This window comes from Cygnus olor, chromosome 16 (genome assembly GCF_009769625.2).
Source record: "Cygnus olor isolate bCygOlo1 chromosome 16, bCygOlo1.pri.v2, whole genome shotgun sequence".
In the NCBI taxonomy this organism is placed as follows: domain Eukaryota; kingdom Metazoa; phylum Chordata; class Aves; order Anseriformes; family Anatidae; genus Cygnus; species Cygnus olor.
The window spans coordinates 7,105,137-7,124,708 of record NC_049184.1 but is presented as its reverse complement, the minus strand read 5'-3'; the positions used below and the strand labels follow the sequence as shown (position 1 = coordinate 7,124,708).

The window sequence follows — 19,572 nt, the reverse complement described above, 5'->3', positions numbered from 1 at the left end:
AGTCCTGGCAAGAAACCAATGTTTTGGACTGTACTGAGTTAGGTGACTTCAGTGCTGCCTGTGACTTCTTTCATCTCAAAAGCATCAATACGCAAAACATATTAATGAACAAGAACTGCAACAGATACATATTATAGGGTTTTGCACAGTCCTTTTGTTCAAGGAGCATTACAAGAATCAATCCTTGCAGAGTATGCCAGTTTTGTAGCACTACTATTCCTGTTTTACAGAGAAAATGCAAGCAAAATGCCAAGGAAACCCATATAACCACAAACCGTAGTACAAGCCACTACATCTAGGACTTGGACTTTCTACTCTGTCTGCCATATTCTCTCATTAATGAAGGCCAACAGGGTCAGGAAAGAAGCAGAATGACACCCATTAGTAATAAAAGATGCAAGTAGAGCCAAATGAACATTATCACCCCAAATTTGATGGAACAATACAGCAAAACTGAACAGAGACCCACCATGGGTCATGGCTCTGTTTATAAGTCCACTGTTTTCTAATTAAGTCAATCATGCAAACAAGCATGCCTAAAATAAGCTATTCACTTTTTACTAAAAAAAAGAAAAAAAGTCACCACTTCTGCCTATCCTTCCCCATTTCTCAGCTCCTGAGCTATAACCATTGCAGCTGCTTAAGCCAGATTTGCTCCTGCTCACCTCCGCCACTAAATAGGGCTCTAAAAAGTGCCAGCTATCTCCCAAACTTTGGGTCAGTTGGGGTTTGGCATCCTTCCTTCTATAGGCACTCAGCTGCTCGCAGGAGAGCTGAAGGCGACAGGCACTACCTTCGCTCTGCCGTGCTGTCCTGGGGGAGGCACAGGACGAGCTTGTTGGGAGGGCAGCTTGGGGTGGGGTTGAGATGACTGCATTTTCTCCGAAGTAAAAATTCCTCAACTAGAGATTAAGTTGTTTATATAAAAGAAAAAATCAAACTGCACTAAAAACATGGAGCACTGAGCCCACCCAAGAAAATAAAAGGTTGTTTTGTAAAATTTAATACTGCACAAGCAAACAGGTTTCATTATTAGCATCTATAGCTGAGAATAATCTAAGTGCTCAATTCTATGTTTATAGAGTAACCAAGTGATGTGTTTTCCCCCCACCAGCACCGCCAAAAAAATTCTCTATACACAACTGAAAGACTTTTTTTTTTCTTTCACACAAATCACCCTCCGCCTCATATTGTTAACTAGCAAATCAGCATAGCAAAAACTGTTTTAAACGCAAGTTTAATGAAGGTTTTAACCTTAAGGACACATGATCCAGGCCCATCTTAGGTTTAATATTTCAATAATACCTTCACTGAGATAGGTATATTAGATCTTGCACTAGAAAAAATACAAGAATAGTATCCCATATTAAAGCAATGATGATTTTACTTTCCAAAATCTTCCATAAATTAAATAACAAAACAAAACAAAATCTAACCAAATGCTGATGAAGTTCCCCACAATTTTGTTATATAAAGGGTTTTCCAAAGCAGCATAAAAGTGTCTGCGTCACAACAGCATTTTAATAAATAACGCTGGCAGAAAAGAGTAAGTAAAAAGACAAAAACAAGTTACAGGCATGCCCCTGCTACTGATTGCATCAAAATCGTTTGGAAATCTCCACATTTGAAGAGCTCATTTGGTGGTCTGACCACCAAAAGCGAGTGAAACAAACTGTTGCCTAACTGAAGTCTGTTACCGTGAGGCACTCGCCAAGCCCAGCCCAGGCAGAGCCAGCCTGCAGCAGCCCTGTGCCACCGCCACGCTTCTGGTCTGTGGCTGCGCCCCTTCCTCCTGCGAGCAGAGCAGTCCCAACACAGGTCAGCTTCTGGCCTTCACAGGGCACTGCTGACCCTGCACTTGGTGCTTGTGGTACTAGAGCTAACTGGTACTTTCAAGGGCAGACCGCAGAAGCATGCCTCCATCTGCTTCAACCAGCAGCATCTTCAGCTCCACGCACCACGTGTGCTGCCCACTCAGCGCAAGCCTTCCGGCGCTCCCACCAGTCAGCGAGGCCTTGCAGCCATTTCTTCCAAAGCTTCTTTGCCATTATGAAAGCATTTGGCATGAAGCACATGCCAAAAGTAACTCCTGTTCTGTGTTAGACAGTTTAAGTTTGCGTATATTGAAACCTACGTATTAAAAGGAAGGACAATTGCTGGCTTGCAGCTGGATGCACCCCGCGCTAATGAATGGTCAGGTTCATCCCAGTGGAAGCAAACCAGTTCCTGTGCAGAGAGCGGCAGTTTGTTAGCACAAGGACATGAGCAATGTCGTTCCAGAGCTTGTCAGAACACTGGAAAGCAATGCCAATGCAAACACACCGCAGAAACGGCTTTTTTTTTTTTTTTTTGGTACAGTCCACTGCATTGCCTAATTCCAGGCTGCCTTAAATTTAAAACAAAAAGCAAACATGCAAAAAGACATCCTATGTTTATTGATTCTATCCCTCTGTAGAGAGAGCCCTTTACAGGAGGCTGCCACAGTGAAGCAAGACCTTGCCTTGTGCCAGCACTCCCCAAGCACACCAGCCAAGAGGCTTTACTAAACCAAGAAACAAACTCACTTTAGCCATTTGTCATTTCTATCAAGAGACAAACACACATATAGATTCCTAAGCGAAGGCATGGCAGAAGAGATTTTTTTTAAAATTAATTAACAAACTAAACAAATTCTGTTGCTTACAAAGCTCAAAGGTATGTACGTGGAAGTGCCTAGGCAATCAAATGTCACAGAACCAGGCTGGCTGCATAGTATGTCATTAAAACCAGTCCTAGTAGGGGAAGATTAATATAATAGTTCTGAGAGTCTTTCTTTGAGAGACCCGGGTACACAATTAGCGTTTCACCCATACGAACTGCTGTGATACACGCTGCCTATACTCCACTGGAAATTCTTCAGGATACAGACTGTTTCAGTAGGCTTGCTAAGAACTGTGTATGCCCAGAGCTCCACAGAGGGGCTTATTAGGCAACTATTTATATACAATACACTGGCTGTCTGTTTAAAACCAGTTTTCTTAAAAACTGCAGTTTTCTAAGGCAGAGCAGAACAGCTTCTCTGTTTAAAAACTTTATTTCTCCTCGCCTCTCCTGGGGTTTGCTGGCACTAAGAGCACTGGATACAACCATTACACCTACTGATGAAGCAAGAGGCTGAATGAAGGAATCCATTCAACTCTGCTTACTCAACATTTACCCTGTATATTTCAAGAGGGGACGGACAGAGCAAAAAAAAAATTTTTTTTTAAATAACTGAGAAATGGTTTTGTTACCAAACCCATTTCCAAGGACACATCTATCATTGCTTTGGGCCAACAGTGCAAGCTAACAAGCCCTGTACAGTTCAGGAGCGAATAAGCACTCCTTTCACCCTTCCCATGTTTATACCCTATTTGAGCCTACAACACTTCTCATTTCTACGAAGTCATGAAGATATTTTGCAGTCCAAAACTGCAGACTACTGCTCCAGTAAAGCACACATTGGGAATGGAAGAACAGGGCAACAGCAGTTTAGAATTAAATATCACCTGTATTTCCTAGATAAGAATGACAGCAATTTTGACTGGTAACTTACTTAAGATCTCAGCAGTGAAACACATTATAAACTAATAAAAGAGAAAATAGGAACATGATTCCCATAGTTAGAAATATATTCCTCTGTCTCACCAAACAAAAATTTAAAGCATGTGTAATTAACAGAAACACTACTCCAGTAACACCACAGCAGAAGCTATAGAAATAGCAGCAGGCTAGGTAGATTAGGTAGTTCCAGAATACACCAGTTCCTCTCTATTTAGAGCAAGAATTTACTTGTGACCCGTGCCATGCTGACTGCTTTATAAAAGATATGATAGCTCAAGGCTCCATTAAAGAGACCATTGTATAAAGAAGACAGCATAGCAAATGGAGTTTAGTCATAGGTAGAGGGGCATTATTTGAAATATGACATGGAAAAATAAAAGACAACATCTGTCACAGTTACCAGGTCCATAAAGCTGACTTTACATTTCTCTCAAATTGAATTAATTGTACTCAGACTTAATTATTAAAGGATAACTGGACTTTACTATTATTGAAAACACTGCAGCTTCTTTCTTGCAAAACCATTTGTGTAGATTAAGAAGTCTGGCCTGAATTCTTTAGACTGCAAGTAATGTTCTTCCCACATTCCCCAGCATATTTACTACAGCACAGGACTTGATAATTAAGCTAACACTTTTGAAATTAAACTCAGTTTTATTTAACAAAGTATAAGCTTAATTAAGCTTACGTAAAGTAAAACTGGTTTTTTATTTGAGTAGAAAAGAGCCTATTCTACACAGAATAAAGTTTAAAAATAAAAAGCACACATGAATGTAAGGAACTATCTTCATGTTGTCAACTTGAAATGATGTAACATTTACCAAATATAACTGTAATCAAGGCCCTACTAGTGTAGGAGAGTTGGGTAACAGAAGGTTATCTATTCATGCTGACCTCTGCTTTAGTCCAGTCAAGTCGTACATAGACTTTTTTTTCAGCCTGATTAACAACATTTATATCTATTGTCACAAGCATTAACCGACATCAAACATACTGTACCTTAAAAAACTGAGAGGTAAAACAGCTATAATGCAAAAGACAAATGCCAATAAGTGGCTATTGCATAGTACTTCTCCTCTCGCATCACAGTCTTTGATGTGCTAGTAAACGAAGACCTTCCTACTAAACTTTCAAGAAAGTTCCCTTTCTCAAAAAGTATTTATGTAGCAGACAAGCAGGTTTCCAGTCTTGTAAATAGGTTGGGTGGATGTTGGTGGGGAAGTCCGGAAAGGGAAGTAGGAAAAGTAATCTCTACTGCTCACAATGTCAACTTTAAATAATAATAAAAAATACACTTCTATGTAGTTACCACTAGGTAGTTAGCACCTTCAGATTTCTTCAAGGTAAGGACTGCGGGCAGGAAGGTAAAAACAATGGCTATTTTTCAAGTTTGCTTGCATAACACATTTGACAAGACTTGCCTCTGCTCAGCGTCCTTACTCAGCCAGTCTCTCCTGTTTCAATTTTCTACATACAGTAAATACACTCAAGTTAAAGGAAAAATGTTGGTGCAAACCAGGTGAAACTGTAAGAGAGATCTGTGCTATAGAATAAGAAAGGCCACAGAAAACTCTACCTGTAAAAGCCATACTGCTTTACCTAGTTTTTCCCCTGCACGTCATGCCACCTGCTTTCACAACTTTAACACCTAGTCCTGTACTATGAAAGGACCGATTTGCAGTTGCAGGTTTGAAGACCAGCCTACGAAGTTTGCAGAAAGTGCCTCAGTTGTGCAAGACACCACACCATATGCGGCCGCCCCAAGTTTTTAGCTAGTCCATGAGTCAGACAGAAGGTGTGGGAGGACTACCAGGCCCAGGACAGCAGAAGGGCCCCTCCAACACCGTGTCCCAGCCGAAACGCTCGGAACTGATTTCCCCCACCTGAGTCCCGGCGGGGCAGCCCCGCGCCCCTCCTGCTTCACAGACCCCGAATGCAGGCGGCGCCTGGGCTGCCCGCCTCGCACCGGCGCTGCCCGCCCCTCCCGAGCCCTGGGCCGGGGCCGCGGGGCTGTTCCCCGCCGGGACGTGCCGTGACAGCCCGAGCAGGGCCGGGTAGGACCGGGCCGAGCAGCGGCGGCGGCTGCCGGCCCGGCGGGGGCGGACTCACCCAGCGCCACCTGGCAGGCTCTCCGCAGCTGCCCGTGCGGGGGCCGCTTGGCCTCCTTCTCCGCCAGGATCTTCTCGAGGGCCCGCGACACGAACATGCTCTTGGTACGGGCGTCCTGCTCGCGGCCCGGGGGCTGCATGGCGACGGGGCCGGCGGGGCCGGGGCCGCCTGGGAGCTGCGCCGCGCCTCCGCCCTCAGCGGCCGCCGCCGCTCCGCAGCCACGGCGCCGCCATCTTGGCGCCGTCACGTGACCCGGCCGCTCTGCCCGCCGCCCCGTCGCGACCTGCGACCCCGCGGCGGCAGGCGGGGCGAGGCCGCTGCCCGGGAGCTGGAGTCAGAGAGTCGTTAGGGTGGGAAAGGGGCTCCGAGATCGTCTGGTGCAACCGCGCCCCTACCACCGCTATCACCCACTAAGCCATGTGCCTAAGCACCACGTCCAACCTTTCCTTGAACACCCCCAGGGACGGTGACTCCAACACCTCCGTGGGCAACCCGTCCCAGTGCCTCACTGCTCTGAGAAGAAATGTCTCCTCATTTCCAACCTGAGCCTCCCCCGGCGCAACCTGAGGCCATTCCCTCTAGTCCTATCACTAGTTACCTGTGAGAAGAGGCCGACGCCCAGCTCCCCACATCTTTTCAGGCAGTTGCAGAGAGCAATAAGGTCTCCCCTGAGCCGCCTCCAGACCAAACACCCCCAGCTCCCTCAGCCGCTCCTCACAGGACTTTTGTTCAAGGCCCTTCACCACACTAAGCGGAGCTGGCAGCCACCTCCTGCCCCTTCAGTTCCAGCAGGCTGGGTTGGCCCTGCTTAAACCAGGCTTGGTGCCCATCCACACTTTTTTAAAACCCAGCCCCTTTGCATGTCCCCGGGTGTTGTGTCCCCCAAATGGTGGCTGCATGCGTGCTGAAACTGCAGTGGCAAGGGGAAAACAATGTGTTGGGCGTCAGGTGATTTCACTAGCAGGACATGCCAACTGCAAGCACTGTTATTGCTGCAATTAGTTGCATTGATTGGGTTGGAATTACTGAAAAGGAGGTCACGTTAATATAATACTCCTCATTTTTATAAGGCTTTTAACCTGAGCATCCCAGTGTTTCCACCACCACTGCTAACTTCCACAGAACAAGGCCTGTGAAGAGACACTAAGAAAACTGATGTTTCAAAGACCCAAAGTCATGTTAAAGAAGAATCATTAAAAAATAAATTTCACGTCCCAGAAACTTGGTATCCATTTATAACCTGATGCCCAATTGTTTCTTCTCCTTTTATCCATCGCCCTATGTGGTAGGGTGTCTTATTCCCCAAATCAAATTCTGGACTCTTTGAGAGCCAGTATAATCTATGGAAATCATCTGCAGAGATAAATTACTCATTTGATGCCCTCCTTTAGAACCTTGCAACCATCACTAGCATGCAGTCACCTCTTCCACATCTCTCCACAATGGGCTTAATCAAATTAAGACAGCAATATCTAACTAAGAATACAGGGACCTATTAGATGGTTTATACTGTAATTTTATTTCTCAAACACTGGCATTCTTATCTTTTAAAATGTCATTAATAGACAGTATTGTCAAGTTCTGCAATTTTTGTCTAAAAAGCACTAACGAAGGGTCCAACCACAAACGCCTGTGTGCAGCATTAGTATAGTATTACTTCATGTAGAAAATGGGCAGGTGCTATGTGACCACCTCTACTGTCCAGAGATTTGTGTGAACTGGTTACATGGAGCTGAGGACTCTACTTACATGGAAAACTATGAGTTAGAGTATAGGAAATCAGGTATGATGAGGGTGGTCAAGAACATGGGGAAGTGCCTCTATCTGGAAACAGTTTTTAAAGTTACTATCTAAAGACTTGGGTTTTCCCAGGAAATCAGCAGTTCCAGTGTGGCTGTGATAAGAGTGCAATTTTGTGGTTCGTCATTAAGTCACAAATTGTCAGGGTGTAACTGCCTCAAAAACCTGCTAGTTATATCTGTTCTCTTGGCAATAATAGTGTGTTCAGCCTCTTCTAGTATGAGCAAATGCACCATGTAATAAATGTGGGACAATGTTGGAAGGTTAAAGTCCTTCTGAGCATTTATCAGCTGAAGCTGTCATTAGGCAACCGACTTGAACTTTCCTCCACATTAAGTGATCAATACAAGTTTAGAATGGATCGCTATTCCAAGTCAGAATCACAGAAATGCAGGGCTGGGAAGGTCTTAACAGATCATTTAGTACATCTCCAAGCACTAAGACAGAACGCTGCCTCTTACTGAAAAGCTCCAGTAAAGGAGATTCAACAGCATTTCAGTTTGTTGCCTCCAGTGTTTCACTAATTATGCAGTTAGGAAATTCCTAACATCTGGTCTGGATGTTAACTGCTATCCATTAGCAGATGGAAGGACTCGATATCATAGAGATAGGAATAACAGAAAAACAGAGACAAATAACATAGAGATCAGAGTATCAAATGATTATTTTTTTAAATTAACATTATTTCCAGATTGTGACTAGAGTTTGGATTTTGTTTTCTACTGAAAGTCTGGTTGTTCCTGCATTTTGTTTTAATTTCTGGTCTCTTATACAGAAGATGTTCATACCTGTAATCATATAGGTATGCTGACTTCACTCTTGTAGCCTCAGTAACATAATTGTTTTTACACTGAGGAGATTTCATCCATTTCATCCTTATACTGCACGCTGATACTCTGTGTATTAATTTCATTGCACAATATAGTGAAACCACCTAGCCTATGCTTCTTTAGTAACAACTAACTCCAATAAAAAATTTGAAAAACGCAACTAATTTCAGAATGCTGAGATAGACCATATTTTTCCTGGCGTTTTCCTATCAGGGTTCAGTATGGTATTATTTTAAAATAGAATAAACTGTGTAATCATTGTCTATATTTGCTATTTATTTTTCAAAGTATGTTGCAGATGTAAAGGTGCAGAGTTTTAAGTCATTACATGGTCTAGTATTTGGTATGGAGTATCTAGTTCCATAAAATATGTCGTAATATCCTTTGGGCTTGTAAACGTCTTAAAGTTTTAAACCGTATTTGTATATCTTTGTATGTCTGTGATCACTTAAGTGTTACATTTCTGAGCTTATCACCTTGGGCATCAAGTGGTTGAGACAGTTTACATGCCAGGTCGATGAATTCATTTGCATTAAAGACCTAAATACAGATAGCATTATGGGTTTTAATTATAGTTTTCAGACCTCGTTCCCAAAATGCAAAGTCTGAAAAATATGCTTTTCAGGTTTATACTCATTCAGTGTGTCACTGGGAGGGAATTAGGAAGATGTCTTGCTGTGCACCTCATGACTCAGCTGCCTTCTTTAATTCCTACTCTCGGCTCCATCGTAGCTCTGCTATACCGCAGGCTTTCAGATCCTCTCCACAGGATATCCCACTGACTATCGTAACAACCAGGCAACATCTAATTTAATTTGCTCTGTTCTGAAAGGTAAAAAATTCAATACGAACCTTGAGAGCCTCATTACTGACAAAAAAAAAAAAAAAAAGAGAGGAACAATTTCAAATTTCTTCTGGCTACTTTAATTTAGCACATCCAAAATAAGAAAAGGTTTAATAAGTCTCCCTAATAATGTCTTTCTAATAGAAAGGGAGAGATGAAGAAATAGTACACATAAAAAAGTGAGAACAGGATCACCTGTCACAGAGTCAAGTACTGACTGTGAGAGAAGTCAAAAGACAAACTGATTGTTCTTGGACTCAAGAGTCACTTCATTTCAGTGCTGAAATCTGCAGTCTCAGTGTAGAATATGCCTCGGAGAACATGATGGCCTTGTGTTAGGGACAAGTCAGAAAGGAAGATTTGGGTGATGAAAGTTAACCAGTAGTCAGACTTGGATGAAAAATTGTCATATTGGGGACAGTGACAGAGAACATTATAGCCTCCATTAATTTGTAATCCTAAGGAGCGATGGTAATGCAAATAAGCCCTGTCTCTTGAAAAGCTATCAGTTTAGCAATAACAAGATAAACAACATAATATATTAAATATATAAATAATATATTAAATATATAAAATAACAAGATAGTTTTCTTGTACTGATATATTACACCTCCACATGCTAGCATTTTTAAATGCATAATTTTGAGATATGCTCACAATCCAAGAAAAGAGGATCCAAAAGCAGTCCCCCAAGAATTGCCCACATTTGTTATTGCTGTCTATGCATCTGATTCTTCTTTCATTTATATTAGTTTAAATCAAGGGTAATTCTACTGTTATCAGTGAAATTACAGTGATGCAGAAGTGACATAACTAAAAGCCAAATAAGGCCCTCAATCTTTTTTGAGGGATGCTGACTTAGTTATTGACACAAAGAAGGCTGTAATTACTGTCAGCAGCATTTGCAGAACTAATTAAGCAGCAGAAGCTCTTCATGTATTGTCAGCCAAATTATCAGTTCTGATTTTAGGACCTTTATTGTGGGACAAGATTAGTTTTCACTGGAGAAGCAAAATGGATATGGTCTTGATTTTAGGGAATAGATTGAGCAGGCAGTTTTGCAGAAATCTTTTTTTAGTTATATGTCAAGCAAAAAACTTGCCTTTCAAATCTTACAGCAGTATTTGAATTCCTAGGTGTATGATTACAACTGAGGTTATGGTTTGGACTTAAAAGAGACAGAAGTGAATACCAGGTTTCAGCTACAATGAGCTTTTTGAGTGTTAGTGGCACGTGAAGAATATGAAGCTGGTGAATGGGAGGCTCTACTATTTAAGGTTTGAGTTATAGGTAGGCTCAAGTCTGAGACTCACTGAGGTTAAGGAAGTTGGTTGTGGGACTGCACTAAGTAACACGTGCTCATACTGAGAGAGAGTTGGAGCCTATTTAGTTTTCAGACAACTTTCGTTTCCCCTTATGATTTACAACAGAATTCCTGCTATGAGTAGGATTAGAATTTTCAATTGTTAGGATTGAAACTCACTGGAGCTGTTGCTAGGCCTATTTTACATGGACTAATTTGCATGAATTCAGGGAGGCATCATCAGAGGCTATGGATATGTAAGGCTGAAAGTGACTGCATCATCAGAGGCTATGGATATGTAAGGCTGAAAGTGACTGCTTACTTCAAGTTGACAGGAGAATCAAGAATAGGTGCAGAGTTAGGAAGCAGGCTGAGCTTTGGGTTGTGAATCCTGTAGGTTGTGGCTTTGGGTTGTGACTCTGTAGGTTAGGCTAGAGTTTATATTAGGTTTCTGGGTTCACAGTAGCGCTCATAACATCAAGTTTGCCAATTGTGTTCATCTTTTGAGATAATAACGATCTATTCTCAGCATTAAAATTATGGCCATGGTAGAATTAGTGTTAGAGTTTGGATTCTACCAGGGTAGGTGAGTTAAGTTCAGGCCTGAGTCTGATGGGGTGGTCACATTAAGTTTACAACAGAATCTGTTGGGGTAATGCAGACTGTGCTCCGTTTTAGAGAGGAGTGGAGATGGATTTCCTCCTTAGGATCAACACAACAGTCAAAGTGAGGACTGAGGTTAATTTTTAGGGTAGGGTTCTTGAGTATACAAGCCATTGTTCAGAAAGGTGTTCAAAAAGCAGACAAGATAAATTTACTGTTGATGCCATCAGGCACTGATGAACAATTGTGCTTTGGACTGCTGTAAACCACAAGCTGAGAGTTAACAGGTTAAACTTATGGCTAGAATTAGGCTTTGATAATAAATTTGCTAGCAAAGATGAGCCAAGATCAGTCCTTCATTTACTGGAGTAAAATAAGAGATGTTTGGAAAAATAGTATTAGTTTTTGGGAGATGAAGAACTGCTTGCTTAGAGCTATCAGCAAGGAGGATGGAGCTTATTTTGAATATCAGTAAGATGAACTCTATAGTGTCTAGGAAACTGCATTTAGTTCAGGAGCTAGATGATGAAGACAGACTTTTTGCTTAAAGTTTTCCATACAGTTTATGTTAGGGCTAAAGTTAGATGTGAACTTATACGGGACAGCTGAGTTTAGTCCTAAGTTTGGGTTGCTACTGTTACAAGTCAGCAAACCATGATTAGTTTGGTGACTCACATCCTTTTAGCAATTGCTATTATGCATGGCATCAACATCATCATTATTTTAAACCAAAAGAGACAGTCAGTTATCCATGCCAAATGGAACATCTTTCAGGAAACAGTTTCACACATGCAGGATAATCTGGAAAAAAAATGATGTATGTCACTCCCCACTAGATACCACGTGCCGTAAATATCACCATATAGAAAATTTAGGTATCTCGAACAGGTTTGCAAATTTCTTTTCTAGAAACAGGCTTAGAAATTATAAATGTCCTTTTGTCCCTAGAAAATACTTTGAATTTGCCTCAGGAGAAGAGTACAAAAGATCCTGCATGTTGCATACAGTGTGTTTATGGGATGCATTCTTTCTGCTTGACTTCTCTTCAGTCTGTTCCACTTCTCACCAGTTTGCCTTTGTTTGACTTTTGATGCCCTAAGAAAACTTGTTACTGCTGTTTACTCCCCAAAACAGCATATGTGGTAAAAATCTATAGCTTATTCTTACAAATATAATAAAACAGGAAATGTGAAGAATGGAAATGTTTTCTGTAGCAGTGTTCAAAAACTGATTAAATCCTTTCAGCCATTCCGTAGTTTACAAAATTGAGAAGACAATATAACTCTCCAGCAGAGGCCTTTCCTCAGTCACAATAAAAACAACTCAGAAATACTGGTATTTATTTATGCCATATAGCAAGGCATTCACCCTCATGATGATATTCTGCCTAGGTTGGGGTCCATGACAGAGAATATCAGGGCTGTTAATTATGCTTTCCTGTTTTATTACTGACCTGTCTCTCACTTGTTTGGGCTATTATATTTCTGCCACTGTGCACACATGACAAGGATCATGTGCTAGGATTTCCCACCCACAACCCAGAACCACTCTCATTTCTGTTTTCTTGAAATAGAACTCTCTTCCTCTTTGTTCTTTTCTTTCTCTTTCATAGAAATTTGAGTATATTTAACATACAGGCATGTTCCTTGCTTGTTGGTAATGAGGAGAGAGCATGCAACTGGATATAGAGGCCAAGGATCCTTGAATCATTTGTACCAGACCAATGAGTTGATTTGATCGAAGACTGCTTGATTATACAAGAAAAAATGTGGAAGAGGTGGAGAATAGTTCCTTTAAAAATCAGAATTCAAGCTGGTGGATGCAGCTTTTACATGATATTGTTACCTTTTCCCATTACTTCCATGCCAAAAAGATTACACTGGATAACTGGATATTATTCTGAGGTGTTCCCTGAGGTGATCTCTGCTCTGACTGGGTAATACTTGGGGCACTTACAACTGGAGACAAGTTATTCCCACAGAGCATTTTCCATGCTAATTTATATAAGGACAACAGCTGCAGAAAGATGGGTCAGTTTTGGGTTGGACCTGGTTGGAATGCCAGAAATGTAAGGCTATGAACCCACAGCCAGGCTGTTACTGAATAAAAAATGCTGTCCGCATTTAACATTGGCCTTCAAAAGGCTTAGATCTTTCAGCTTACCCCTGCCTGTTTGGAGCATCACCTACTGCTAAAGAAATTAGTCCTTGCTCACATATCTAGATAGTTTTACTTTGCCTAAGTGGAATCCATGGGTATCTCTAATTTGTGTTTTATGGGCCACTACATGTCTTCTTTCAAAACAGTTCAAGCAAGTCAGCAGAACTGATCCCAAACTCAACCGGAGGATATGGTGCAGCTTACACAGTCACCCCATATGCTCGGGCAGACTAAGTGTAATGTGTCTGTAAATAATCTATGATCAGGCTTTGTAAGGCAGCCATATAAATGGGAGGCCACAGCCAGTCTTGTGGCTGCTCATCAGAGTCCACATAGATTCTTTATCAATATTCATACTGGTAATAGTATACATTTTACTGGAGAAAAAGTGGCTTTACACAGCTCACAGAAAGTATCCCTACAGCTTCATGACTAGAAGGTTTCAAGAGAGGCAAGTCAGTGGGACAGAGAAGGATCTGGCTGCACCTTTGCAAGCAACACTGCAAAACTGCAATGAACCACGGAGTATGAATTGAGAGTACGTTCCATCCAACATTGTGACAAGCCAACAATCCACAGCATGGCCTAATTCTCTAGGGTCTGCAATGATTGCACAGTGAAAAAAGGGAACACTTTCACATTTTCTGAAACATTTTACATCTTTTTTATTTGCTATTTTTGCCTGAACTGCCCTTATGGGTTTTCAAACCACTTCTGCTGTGTGCAATCTACCCATCCAGCTAGGGAACAGAAACGTTTCTGGGTAATTTACATAACCATCTAACATGAACAGCTTGAATTTCAAACACCAGTTGTCAGATGGAGACAATCATGGTAAGTTTGAGATAGAAAATGATCCATAGACAGAATATTTATGTTCCTTCCCCTCACCAGTGTATCATCATGAAAATTATGCTTCGCTTATAAATCCCAATTCTTCATACACCATAGGGAAAAAAAATAAAATGTTATGGAATCAATATGTGGAGTGAAAATCAAGATCCCAAACCTGCAAAAGACAAATAGAAAAAAATGAGAGGCCGCCTAAAACCGCATCTACTTGGGAGCAGCCTGTGGGAGGAAAAAACAGGCAGCAGCCCTGGGTAAACCCTTCCCTCTGACTTACTAACTTTGCTCATTGCTCCTGCTGATGTTGGTGTAATGTTGCAACTAACTGCCTCTTCAAAAATCAAACCTGTTATTTAGGTGGTAATAAATATTATTTGAATTTATCCTGATGTTAGATATAGCACTTGTGATATTGTTCATAGCTGAGAGCATGTCTGCACTAGGCTTATAACTTGAAAAAAAAGTAAGAGAGCTAGATGCCCACGCTGAGTAAGATGCACAGTTTCCAATCATACCGTCATGTTCTTGTTAGGCTGGTTTTTCCTTTTCCGATTTTACCACTTGTTCAAACTAGTTTTCTTCACTTGAGGGCGCCAAAGGTCTAGTTCCATAAAGGGAATAAACTTGAGTTTGCCAGCACTACTGCTGAGAAGTGTCGCACAGCAAAACAAAACAAAACCAAACCCGCCATTCTTTGACCTCTAAAGTGCAAATAAGGGCTTTAGTTACACATGTTAACATGATGAAATCTTCGGTTCTAGAGGTGGAAAGAGGTTATCATCCTAGAGATCATAACAAAAGACCATGTGCTGCTGTCTGACTTGGATCAGATGTCCAGAAGCTTGTAGAAGAGAGGAAGGTCATGAGTACTCCTCTGTGACCAATACCCCTTCCACACAAGTGAGTAGACGGACACATGACAGAGTTAGCCCATTAGGCTAAACAGAGACCTGAAGATTTTGCTTTTATTTGCCTCCATTACATTTGTTCCTAGTTCCTCCCAATCCATAGATGTCTGAATTCATAGCTACCATTTAGCTCGTTTTAGTTCTACAACTTAATATTTAATTCAGAAGTAGATCTGGTTCTCTCACAGTCTTAAAGAGTTTACTTCATATTATCTTTCTCTTCCCTCTAGCTTCTCCTTTTCAAAGAGCTTTTTATGGCGTTAATCTACACAGTAGTCATTAATATTTTTTAAGATCTATAAGCAGAATATCTACTTTCTGTCACTTCCTCACAATTGAATTGTCATTCAAGCTGTAAAATACTTGCTAAACCCAAGATGTAACAAAAGCAATATTCCACTGATGTCACAAGCAAAGCCACCTTTCATAGCTAAATCACATATGACTAATATATTGGTCATGCTAATGTGCTGGGTTGTATTTTAAATGTTTCTAATGACGTTCTGTAACTATTTATATGACTACTGTTTCAGAATAATCTGGCAATTCAGTTGAAACATTTACAGTCTGTTTGAGCTACAAGCCCACTTCCCACCATGGTTTCAGATATTTTAAACACCCCTGTCCTCTTGGAATTTTTCAACTGTTCAATTATTTTGTTGACAGTGCTATATAAATGAGAAGGCAACAAGACAAGATGCGTTAATTTTTATACATGCAAAATCAGAGGCTGAATCAAGGGTCACTGAGGGTCCCCTAGATGCTGATTGCTACCATTTTTCTGCTACTATGCATAGTTTCGTATACTACCCACACCTCCTTCCTGAGCTAAAGGCAGGTGTATGTCCCAGAAAACCCTCCCTCATCTACTTTATGCTATTAAAAACCAGATGGCTCAATTTGCCATCTAGTCAAGGACAAGCACGGAGGTCAGCATGTAGAACAGCAGTCTCCCCCCTCCTTGTGGGGCTTGCTCAGTTGCCCATCCTGCTATAGAAACACAATCTGGCTAAGATAGCCTACTTTCCTACCCACTAGCTGAGACACTGAGCACAGTCACCTGAATTCCCAGGTCTCACTGAGGTGGACACAGAAAGCTTGCAGGGGATTATGAGCATAAAACCTGTCAAAACTGAGAGGCATGAAGGCCCCTTGTAAATGTGCTTATATGCCCTTTGGCAGGTGGGAAGGTTGTCTGCATTCTTGACTAAGCAAGGCATCCTGTGCATGTCTGTGCTCATGGACAATGAAGAAAAATATGTGAAGAAAAGTGACAAGAGAGGGAATGACCTAAACCATTGGAAAATCCTGAACTGTCTTGGGCCTTCTGGAAGGAGAAAAGCGAAATACTCAAAGAACATGTCCTCCCATATTGCACACAGGGCAATTAGGACGGCACTGTCAACAGATACTGATCACAGGGGACAACATGAGCAGCAGCACAACCTTGTCCCTATTACATGACATGGAAACCGCAATGCAGTAAATGAGGCCAGAGGGAAAGCTACGAGGCCTTAAATCTGCATATACTTTGTCTACGGCCTGTTGTTCCAATCGACATTTCCTTTAACTCCAGTATTGATCAGTGACTTGTACCCACCCAGTAATTTAAAACCGAGTTGTTTTCAGTGACACTCATGTCAGTATGTATGAAGAAAGACAAGATTATCCAAAGGGTGTATTTCTGATTTTCATGCACAGGTATGGAGGTGGCACATGTAAATCATCAAAATTTGCTGTCCCTGGGTACTTGTGACACATTTGCTAACCAAAGGGCATGGGACAGTCAAACCTGAACCAAATGCCTATCTCTTGCTTGGAGAACAGTATAAAGACTGTGACTTGGAAAAAATAAAAAGTTGTAACTATTTACCCAAAATACTCTGTAATCCACACCAGGCACTAGAGAAATATACAACAACAACAAAAACAGATTCTACTTCTAATTACAGATGTAATAAAAATTGTGATCCTTTAACCTGTGTAATACATCTGCTTTCTTACAGTAAATTGCATAAACTCCTGCATGGTAAGCACTGCTTTATTCTTAGCATACAGTATGATAGATCTTCTTGTTTCTTAAAGTTTTAACAATTCCTAGATAAAATGATATTTGATCTGATAGTAAAAGACAGACACTTAACTTTTGTCCTTTTTCAGATCAGTAAGTATTGATGGTGTTTTACGTGTTATCTTTAAAGGAAATTTCAAATGCTTGCACTGGCTTCATGTGCTTGTTATATTAAAATGCAGCCCTAGGAATTTAGAAATATGTTTCATATAGGCATATGGTTAAGTAACATTTTACTAAAAATAATAGAAAGCAGGAGGAGAAAGAGATTTAAAAAAAAATCAAAACAGAGGTATTAATTCCTTTCTGCACCAGCTAATTCAAACAAAGCCAAAACACAACCAAAGCATTTGGAGGCAAAAAACTTTATTGCATTATGCACTTCAGTATGGTCAGTCTGACGGGAAAGACTTTGAGTAACCTGACTTTCAGAAGCGATGGGTGCATTAACTCTGTGTAGAGGCCATAAGTCAGGTCATGGTGTTACTTACTCACAAAACTGTAAGGTCAGAGGAGAAAGAGATCCGTATTTACAAGAAAATATTGTGCACACTGGTTTCATAAGCAGTGAAATCCCCTGTAATTTTACGGCTTGCATTCAGAAGCTGAGAAAGCAGAAGTTTTCTGGGGATCTCACAAGCGTTCCCACAAATTTATTTTGTCTCTGATATTTTGCTAGCAATCCAGCTAGCGAAAGAGAACTACAGCTAGCAGTACAGCTGCTCTTGAGGCAATAAGAAGCCGCTGACATGTAATGCGAGTTTGCCTCAGCCCAATATGACCATTTCTAGGCTCAGCTGGAACAGAACGCACTCTGTAGTGCTATTCAACCATGGAGAGAGTTCAGAATGAGGCAGAATGTGAGAGTGGTTTGTGCCAAACAATTTTATTGGCTCGGATGGTTTACATCTGGCTTATATTTTAGCTGAAACCTCAAAAATTGTTGATAACATGGCTTGGATGACTGATTATGGCTCATCCCTATAGGTAAATGCCCAACCTACAAGATTATCCATTTCAGCCCTTAGTGGCTTGGGTGTGTTTTCCGTTTACCACAACCCCACACTGATGTGTTGAGTCCACAGAGTTCTTTACTCTAGATTAAGGAAGGCAACAAAGAACAGATAAGGTCTCTTGTGTGACCCCTCCTCTGACACATACCTGTAATTTATGTGCAGAACAACCCACAGCTCCAGTCAGATGATGGCAAGTTGGTTCATTTGAAGATACAGAAAGCAGAAAATGGGATCAGAATTTCTTTCCTATTCTAATATTGTAATATATACCAAATTTTAGCATGATATACAAAGACAAATATTAAATTTGTCCCAGGCTTTTGCTTTCTGTGCTAAAGTGAGGTTGAGTCAACAAGTCCCAGTAAGATTACCGTAGTAGCTGAAGAAGGTACTCTTCTAGGATGAGATCAAACCTGGCAGCCTTGTGAACTTTGTAGTGTGAAATCCAAGCATTTGTGAGGCAAGAATACAAATCCCCAAAACATCAGATTACCTTAAAAGGCACAAGATTTTACAGAATTTAAAATGGGTATGTTCTCTACTAGCCTTCTGATCATAATGATTCACGTTTTGAAGATTTTCTCTGCAATTCCCAAATCTATGCTTCCACTTAAAAATGAAAGAAATGCTCTCACTGATCATGGTTATTTTCCTGAAGCAGCAGTGGCATATCATCCATGACAGGATATGTTAAACTGAGTATAGAAATTGCTTTTTTTTTTTCTAACCAGAATGTCACTCAAAATAGCCCTGACTAGTAAGATTGAATTAGAATGATCTCATCCAGAGATTTCATAAAAAAGTGATCACACACTCTTTTTCCACCATTCTACAAACATCTCCGTACTTTGATGAGAAAACAGGAAACACATGTCTTCTATAAATGACCAGGACAGATAGGACAATGCTATGATTCCCACAGTTAACATGTACCAAACTTCAGAACAAGTAGGGAAAGCAGCACATCAGTCTTCTTCACAAATAAATATTTAGGAACCCCCAAAAGGGAAGAAATAACATGCATTCTCAAACTTAATAGCTACCAAGCAGATAATTAATCTGCTAGTAAGAGCACTGCGAATATGATAGATATACAAAAATATGCACATGAATGCAGTATCTCTGTTTTACAGTCTCAAAAATTAAAAGCTAAAATGTCAAAATGGAGCCGTGGAGTTGGCCTGTCAAAGAAAGAATTGCCACCAATGTGATAACAGTGGTAGAGACTAAGAGCTCTGCCCTTTACATGTTTAGGGATGCTTTTGTTGATGATTTTGCATTGTATTAATGAATCCCTTTTGCCCTGCTGATAAGTCTCTAACTGCTCAATGTATCACACACCCACGAAATAGTCTACATGAAATACAAACACTGCCTCACTGCGGGCTCCTTTCCCCTGAGCACCAAATGCACCTGGGCTTTCTGACACATGCCCGTGATTTAAATATAATGTCTTAATCTCCCAAGACACATAGTCCTGATGTCAAGTTAGATACA

General features: G+C 40.9%; 1 protein-coding gene across 2 annotated transcripts in view; it reads right to left on the bottom strand.

Moving 5' to 3' along the window:
• The window catches only part of ARFGEF2 (ADP ribosylation factor guanine nucleotide exchange factor 2), a 61,536-nt gene that overhangs the window by 30,013 nt on the left and 11,951 nt on the right, over positions 1–19,572 (bottom strand). The window contains exon 1 of one of the 2 annotated variants that reach the window (XM_040575783.1): positions 5,692–5,934. The exons of the other annotated variant lie outside the window; for it this stretch is intronic. Coding sequence (XP_040431717.1) covers positions 5,692–5,830 — 139 coding nt within the window. The 5' untranslated portion in view covers positions 5,831–5,934. Of the gene's footprint in view, positions 1–5,691; positions 5,935–19,572 lie in introns of those variants that run through there. 2 annotated transcript variants of the gene reach the window in all.